This window comes from Poecilia latipinna, unplaced genomic scaffold, assembly GCF_001443285.1.
Source record: "Poecilia latipinna isolate Pla-1442-1.1 unplaced genomic scaffold, P_latipinna-1.0 Scaffold1037, whole genome shotgun sequence".
In the NCBI taxonomy this organism is placed as follows: Eukaryota; Metazoa; Chordata; class Actinopteri; order Cyprinodontiformes; family Poeciliidae; genus Poecilia; species Poecilia latipinna.
In genome coordinates, this window is record NW_015113653.1 from 88,612 (window position 1) to 97,650 (window position 9,039).

Sequence of the window (9,039 nt, forward strand, 5' to 3'; positions counted from 1 at the left end):
CATCCGGGTGAAAGGGCGAGCCTTGCGTCATTTGGCGGGGGGAGTGGAGGATTTATCAGTTCTCTTCCTGCTAACCGGATGTGGGGGCTGAGAAACGGGAGCAGGTCGAGAAAGAAGAGACAGAGAAGCATCATCAGGTGGCAGAAGGGTGGCTAGGGACGCCACTTGCAGAGAACTGAGGCCTGGAGAGAGATCCCTTTGGACCTGAGAATAGAAGCCGGGGACAAATGATCCGGACGCGAGGGCAGGCGAGCGGTGCGCCGAACGGATGAGGGGGGAAGAAGGACCAGGATCCCGACAAGAAGCAAATGGGGAACCGGGAGGATTAGACTCAAAGTCAGACATTGTGATTGCGTACCAACTTGAACGCAGCTGGAAAGCTGACGGCGTTGATGATTGGACTTGCCAAGCGGCCGAGTTGGAGACGAGCATGACGCAGCGATGGCGAAACATCGGAGGCGGAGTCTTCCAGCTTGAACTTGTGCTTTTGGCTTCATTTCCACCAGGTTTTTGCTAATTGCTGCTGCCGCTAGTTTAAAGGAGCCGAGTGGGCGAGGGGGTACTGTGAGGGGTGGGAATTTGACTGGAGACTGCAGCTCCAGGGTGGAGCTTTGGGTACACAGTGCATGTGTTTGATGAGGAAATGATGTTGTAACATGACATGCAGCTCATAAAGTTGATTTTGCATAATGTATTACTGCAATCTGATTAAAAAAAAATGGAAATAATAACGTGTGACTGAGTCTCTCCAGAGACAAAAAATGGCACATCCTTCTCATGTTCGTCTGACTCAATTGCTAAAGTTCATTTAATAAGCCGATGACATTTAAGGAGAGCTCCTCGGCAAATACATGAGATCGCTGTTAATTTAAAATTAGTGGCCTAACTGATTGACATTCCAGAATAGGTTGTTAAATAACAACCGAAGGGAATTAAAAAAACAGCGATTCTGCTGTAAATAGACTATAATGTGATGGCAGAATGAGTGAGCTGAATGGCACTCAGTGTGAGTGTAGACGCTTCCAATTAGATCCGTGGGGAAGCCTTGTTTGGAAGACCTCCAGGCATACAATGATGCTTGAGGGAGGAAGCAGCCATATTGAAGCCCATGGGTTCTCACTAATCACTACTGTGTCTCCTGAGGTATGCTGCAGAATGACAAGTTTTTACAGACTCTCTGTCATGCCTCTACACTGCTCTGTGAGCAAGTAATTGCAGAGATTTCTTGTTTCAACCGTGCATGACAATTATTTCAGCAGGTTTGTGTTTAACATGGATTGCACACTGAGGTTTCAGAAAAGGATTTGTTGTTCACCCCAGTGGCCACAGCGCCAACAAACTCACAAGAAAATCAATATATTAGTCTGGGTAGAAGGACGCAAAGGTATTTCAAGATAACACTACTTGATTTGAAAAAAAAAACAAACAAACAAAAGCTGTATAGAAAAATGTACTCTCAAAATCCTTGTGTGTGAACAGCTGCTTATATTAACACCCAATGAAGGCACTTTGTGATTCTGCGGCCTCGTTCAAAACCGACATTTCTTGACAGAAAAAAAGTTTGAGATAAAAAAAACACGTTGTCACCGCTGAATTTTAAAAGGTGTACTTCTCCAAATATAGTATGCACACTGTTAAATGAACACTTTTCAATTAAAATTTAGAATTGAGTCTTTTTGACTGAACACTTAGTACCAGTGGTAACGAATCCATCTGAAGTCAAAAAACAGACATGATCTCATTTGCTTTGTGTAGCTAAAGCCGTAGTTTCTACAGAGATAACGAAGGATCAAATGAATGACGTTGCACAAAAGTGATCAGTGAGGAAAAGGCTACAAAGAAAACTCAACAGCATTATTTACATACTTTGGCATAATAAAAGATGGATGATTGGACAAAATATGGCACAAACGAGACATGACATAAATTGTGTTTTTATAAATTTGATGAAAAGTGAAAGAGGCTGCAGAGATAGCAACAGCAACACTCAATGAGCTGCAGGGCTTTTCAAAAAAGTATTTGTCTTGTTCTAAATTTGATAAAAGAAACAATGATAAGAATGATAGAGAGTGCTACATGCATGCAATGTTAGCAGATTCTGTAATTTGCTGTACTAAATAAGAAAAACCTGTTTTTGTCATGAAATTGAGGTGAGGTGGTGAGAGAGAAACGCTGGCAGGACCCAGGTTGTACAGAAGATGATGAATTTAACGAACTCAGCTCAAACAGTCCAAACAAGTAGGCAGCACAGTGAAAGGTAACAGAGCTAAAACTGGTAGCAAACGACTGAAGCACGAGAGCTGACGCCGACACAGGACTTAAGCCAGTTCTACTGTGACGACTAGACACCGAGGACTACACAGGTTTTTTTTTTTTTTTTTTTTAAGGTTTTATTGGCTCTAGTGGCCTTTATTTGATAGTTAACTGACAGCAAAGTGGCTAAAGAGAGAAGGGGAAGACATGTGGCAAAGATCGCCAGGCCAGGAATCAAACCTGTGACACCCGTGTCGAGGACTGAGGCCTCCCTATGTGGGTTGTGCTTAACCCCTGCGCCACCGCAGCACACCAGGACTACACAGTTCTACTGAATGACTGGAATCTGACTTGCGACAAACGACAAGGACAAAGACAACAGGTGGGCTTAAATACACAGAGGTTAATCAGGGAACTAGACACAGCTGGGAATAATCAACAGGGAAGAGGACAGAGACTCACAGGGAAACAGGACTAAACACAGAAAATCTCAAAATAACTACACAGAATAACACGGATCACAACAGTTTTAAATTATTGAGTTTTAATATTGTCTATTTTTTCCTTTGTCTACTAAACTTAGTAAATAAAGGTTAAAGGAATGATACATAAATATTCATATAACATAGAAGCACTTGCAAGCACTTGCAACATAGATGCATTTGCAAGGTAAAAACTAGGCCTAACAGAAAAAGGATCCTTGAGATACAGTTACTTGACAAACTTATTTATATGGTCTGAGATTTTTGGTCACATTTCAAACACAAATCTTAATGTATTTTATTTGACTTCTATGTAATGACCTAAAGCATATTAATTTTAATCTACAGTCAAAATGGGATGTATGGCAAAAAAAAAAAAAAAATGTACTATTGTTTTTATGTTCTTTGTGATGTATGTAACAAGTCTGTCTTGTAAATCGCACAGTGAATCTCAAAAGATTTTTCCTCTGTAAAGGCTTATATAATAAATGTTTTTAAAAGTTGCAAAGAAAGCCATAAAAAAATTCTGTTCCACTTTTTCAGGTGGCCAACCTCCTACGCCTGTTCCAAATTCCTCAGATCAGCTACGCCTCCACCAGTGCGAAGCTCAGTGACAAGTCTCGCTATGACTACTTCGCCCGCACTGTGCCCCCAGACTTCTACCAGGCCAAGGCCATGGCTGACATCCTGCAGTACTTCAACTGGTCCTATGTGTCGACAGTTGCATCAGAGGGTGACTATGGCGAGACTGGCATCGATGCCTTCCAACAGGAGGCCCGCGAGCACCAAATCTGCATCGCCACGTCAGCCAAAGTGAGCCGCTCCATGAACCGGCAGGGCTACGAGAATGTGATCCGCTCTCTGAAGCAGAAGTCCAGTGCTAAGGTGGTGATACTGTTCACCCGCAGCGAGGACGCCCGCGAACTGCTGTCAGCTGCTGCTCGAATGAACACCTCATTTATCTGGGTGGCCAGTGATGGATGGGGAGCACAAGAGAGTGTCGTGAGGGGCAGTGAGACTGCAGCAGATGGGGCTTTCACCATTGAACTGGCCTCCTACCCAATCAGAGAGTTTCAAGACTACTTCACAAAGCTGAACCCATACACCAACACGAGGAACCCATGGTTTAAGGAGTTCTGGGAGCACCACTTCGCCTGCAGCCTTCAGGAGGCCAGCTGCAGTGAACACAGCTTACGAGACAGAACCTTTGAGCACGAGTCCAAGATCATGTTTGTGGTGAACGCTGTGTATGCCATGGCCTACGCTCTGCATAACATGAGGCAAGCAGTATGCTCCAACACATCTAAGGGCTGTGAGGCCTTGAAACCAGGTAATGGAAAAAGGCTCTACAAAGAGTTCATCCTGAAGACCAAGTTTGAAGGTGAGCAAACTCCCGACAGCAAACACAGGTACAAAATATCTTAGTCTAACGTGGTAACATGCAAGAGTTGAACTGTAAGTACTAAAATATTATTTAGGTGAAAAGTGTACCGTCACTTGTTATGGGCATGAATATTTTTAGAAGTTTAATTCAGAAAAAAAAAATCTTTTGTGTTATTGCATGCTTAAAAGTTGGCTCAGTGCCAGGATGGCAACCAGTTGAAATGGGTTCTGTCAGTTCTGATAGTATCCAGACAGAATTATGGCAGAAGCTTGCCGATTGCCACAAAATGTCCCTTTCATACAAGCTGCTCGGTCCCTGTATAACCGATGTCCGGTCCGTATTGCCAGCAGTAAGTTGGACTTGTTTCCAGTGAGAGTCAGACTCCGATAAGGCTGCCCTTTGTCACCAATTCTGTTCATTACCACATCATCTGCAAAAAGCAGCCTGTTGGCTTCATCAGGTCATGAGCTACAACTTTCACTGGAGCGGTTCGCAGCCAAGTGCGAACCGGCCAGGATGAGGATCAGTGCCTCCACATCCGAGGCCATGGTCTTGATCTGGAAAAGGGTAGAGTGCCTTCTCTGGGTCGGGGAGGATGTCCTACCCCAAGTGTAGGAGTTTATCTCGGGATCTTGTTCACAAATTTGGAAAAAATGAAGCGGGAGATCAACAGATTTACCGGTCGATCTATGTTCCTACCCTCATCTATGGTCATGACCGAAAGAATGAGGTTATGGATACAAGCGGCCAAAATTAGTTTTCTCTGTAGGGTGTCTGGGCTCTCCCTTAGAGATAGGGTGAGAAGTTCGGTCATCCCAGAGGAACTCAGAGTAGAGCCGTTGTTCCTTCACATTGAGAGGAGCTAGTTGAGGTGGCTCAGGCATCTGGTTGTAATGCCTCCTGGACACCTCAATCGTGAGGTCTTTCAGGCATGTCCCACAGGGAGGAGACCCCGGGAAAGACCCAGGACACGTTGGAGGGACTATGTTTCTCGGCTGACCTGGGAATACCTTGGGATTTCCCTGGAGTAGCTAGAGGGAAGTTTGGGCGTCCCTACTTAGGCTTCTAACCCCACAACCCAACTCCAGATAAGCGGAAGAAGATGGATGGATGCATGAATACCTGCTCAGAAGTCTTCAACAAACTTCTGAAATTCAAAGCAAAATATGATTGAGAAATAAGGTGGATAAGTTATACCCTACTGAGTAGGAAACTCTTAATGCTAAAGCCTGATGAGAAAACTTTCCATTTTGTGTTTACTGTCGCGGCAAAAGCAATAAGACATGCAGCCTCTGCTGGATTACTGTGTTTTTATGAATGAGCTTTCCCAATGAGTGTGACATTCTATGTGACCAGAGTTGGAAAGTAAAAAGACTATAAAGAAAGAAGAGAGAGGAGATGTCAGGATTGGAGTCATAACTAATGGTCAAGTCATATTCGGAGGGAAGAAAGTAATCTAGACTAGATCTGCATTAATAATTGTTATTATTTAAACAGATTAATTTCCCAAAACAGCTGTAGTATTTATTTTTTGAAAAAGAATAATATCTAGTTGCAAAGTCAGCTCTACACAGAAATGTTATATTTAGCATTACTGAAAATAACTTTATGCACTGCTGTCTTTCTGCCTTCCACCAGCTCCTTTCAGACCCGCGGACACAGACAGCATGGTGCGCTTTGATACTATGGGCGACAGCATCAGTCGCTACAACATCTTTAACTACCACAAAGAAAAGGGCAAGTTTCTATATAGGAAAGTTGGCTACTGGGACAACATATTGATCCTGAACACCAGCTCGATACCTTGGTTTGGCGTAGCTACTCCCACTTCCCAGTGCAGTGACCCATGCAAAAGGAATGAGGTGAAGAGCATGCAGCCTGGAGACATGTGCTGCTGGATATGCATTCCATGCCAGTCCTACCAGTACCTGCATGATGAGCACACCTGTGCTGACTGCGGTCTTGGTCAGTGGCCGTTGGCTAATTTGACCGGGTGTTATGATCTGCCTGAAGAGTACATCCACTGGGAGGATGCTTGGGCTATCGGGCCTGTTACAATCTCCTGTCTTGGCATAATGTGTACTCTGGCAGTTGTGGGCATTTTTGTTAAGAACAATGAAACCCCTATAGTCAAAGCAAGTGGACGTGAACTGTCCTACATCCTCTTAATGGGAGTTCTCATGTGCTACAGCATGACCTTCATCTACATTGCAAAACCTTCTACTGCTGTCTGCACATTGCGAAGACTTGGCTTGGGGACCTCATTTGCTGTATGCTACTCTGCCTTGCTAACAAAGACCAACCGCATTGCTAGGATCTTCAGCAGTGTGAGAGATGGAGCCCAGCGGCTGCGCTTCATCAGCCCGGCTTCCCAAGTGGCGATATGCTGTGGTCTCATCTCCTGCCAGCTGCTTGTGGCCCTTATCTGGCTCCTGGCTGAATTTCCCGGAATCCAGAAGGAAATTAACCCGGACAGACGAGACGTGGTCACCCTCAAGTGTGTCAGCAAGGACAGCAGCATGCTCGCATCACTCTCCTACAACTGCGTCCTCATCATCCTCTGCACCGTCTACGCCTTCAAGACGAGGAAGTGTCCAGAAAACTTCAACGAGGCCAAGTTCATCGGGTTTACAATGTACACCACCTGCATCATCTGGCTGGCTTTCCAACCCATATTCTTTGTCACTGCCAGTGACTACAGGGTAATTATGCCTGCATTTTTTTTTGTATGCATCAATAAAGTATTTAAAATCTTTGTTTCCCTGCAGTAAGCTAGGGTGAAAGGCCCCCCCCCCCAAAAAAAAAAAAACAAAAAAAAAAAACTTTAGTGCCTGATCTTTATGTGTTAATCTTTGAATCGGTAGAAGATTTGTGTGCAGACTGCATTTGATCTCCAGCACACAGACTCTTGAGAGGTTTTCTTTTCATGTCTACTTAATGATCCTTCAAGAGAAGAACAAAGAGTTTGTAGACAGATGCTCCATAAATATATCAGCAAATCAATAAAACAATGATTTCTAACCTGATTAACTTTACTTCAGCATTCTTTAATTGTAAGCATAAACTTATCGTAACTGTTAGTTTATGCAAAGATGACATTCCAGGCTCTGTACATTTTTTGGCACCAAAGATATAGAAAAGGAGCTTTTGATGTTGATTTTGGGTTTTATTTTAGGTCATCCCTGCTGATTATATTCATCCTTTCATTGTTGCAAGGAGCTGGTATTGGTCTCCATTGGTCACTGAAGGATTCTGGCTATGAGTCTGGAAAGACGACTAAATGACCAAAAGTTCAGCGTCGATTGATCAAGGTTTTAAATATTTAAATGTGTGTAGAATGTACAAAATCATCATTATTGTATTGATGAGGACAAACACAGTGGTTGTTTGTTTATTACATTATCATAAGTATTATGATGTTATTACTGCTCCAAATGCAGTGGTGAATTAACTTTTGACTACGTCATGCAAAACGGCAATACACAAATTAATTGAATATTCATTCTGAATCCACATGATATTTTGCAGCAGCACACAAACCAGGCACCTTAAAGCAAGACATAATAAAAACAGCGTACATTAGGGTGTAAGAATGACAGAGCATATGAGCAGAGCGCTGGAGCCTTATTGGCTGCCTCTGCAGTGTTTTGGTCAAGGTGAGTATCCAGGCCTTTGTCGTGCAAACAGGATGGGAGGGAACGTTGGGGGTGGCTTTGAGATCACACAAGCCGTCTGTCGTTATGGGGAGCCTCAGCCTTTTCATGTCAGTCATAATAAAATCATCAACCAAGATGAAAACCAACAGGCACCTGTGCTGATGCTGTCTGAACATTTTCCAAGATACAGCTTCAGCAAAATATTAATGAACTAAAGGAGACGTATGAAACTGCAGCAGAGAACCGAAGAGTGTTTTATAACAGCAATAATGGTCCTAATTAACTAGTCTCAGTTTGGAGGTAGGTAGCTTGGAAAAGTTTAGGCCTTGTTGTTCCCTGAATGACAATGAACTTAAATTTACCAGACAAGATTCACATGACGATAACAATTATTCAAATCGGGGTTTTTTTCCTGTGCATTTTTTTTATGAGTCACAATAATCGCTGCAGACGTGATAAGCTCAAGCAGTGTGTGAACTAAGTAATTAAATATTCACATATTGTTTTGTTAAATTGTCTCAGGGATTTATTTTTGCAAATAAGAAAACATTATTTTCAAAAATTAAACAACACGTAAAGCTATAAACAAGCTGCTTTCAAAATCAAATGCATATACCTCACAGAAATGATCTACTGCTTGAATTTTTACATATCTTGTCTCCATCTCCATAAACTTCAATGTATTTAATGTAGATTTCTTTGTGATGAAACCAAAACAAAGCAATATGTAATAGTGAAGTAGAATTACAAGGAAATTTTAAGAGTTTCTTACAAATATAAGTTCTCAAGTATGCACTAGAACTTTTAAACCAGTATATAAATTCTACAGCTGCCCATTGCATTCAGAATGAACCTGATTACTAAATGGAGTCCTACCTGTGTAATTTGACCTCTGTATAAATTTGGCTGTTCTGTGAAGGACTTGAAGATTTGCTAGAGAATACTAGTGAACAAACAGAATAATGAAGACAAAGGAACCCAGCAGTCAAGCTAGGGATAAAGCTGTGGAGAGGTCAAATGGAGGAGTGGTGCACAGATTGCCACTGTTAAAGAAAGCCATCAGAAATCTATTGGAATGGGAATTACAAAGCAGGTTTCACACATTCAGCTGTCCATAATATGAGTTAACTTTTCAAAACAAAACTTTCACAGCACAAAGAGATTAGGAGCAGCAGACAAAGTGGTTTGTTTGACTGACCATCCCAGTGGCACTCCTGCTAATTGACTTTGGAAGTAAAAAAAGTCTGTGATTTTTTTTTTTTTT

General features: G+C 42.5%; 1 protein-coding gene across 1 annotated transcript in view; it reads left to right on the forward strand.

Moving 5' to 3' along the window:
- The window catches only part of LOC106959008 (metabotropic glutamate receptor 2-like), a 43,980-nt gene extending 36,838 nt beyond the window's left edge, over positions 1–7,142 (forward strand). The window contains exons 3-4 of the mRNA XM_015051249.1: positions 3,279–4,116; positions 5,758–7,142. Of these exons, the coding sequence (XP_014906735.1) occupies positions 3,279–4,116; positions 5,758–6,890 (1,971 nt within the window). The 3' untranslated portion in view covers positions 6,891–7,142. The remainder of the gene's footprint in view (positions 1–3,278; positions 4,117–5,757) is intronic.
- Positions 7,143–9,039: the final 1,897 nt, after the last annotated feature.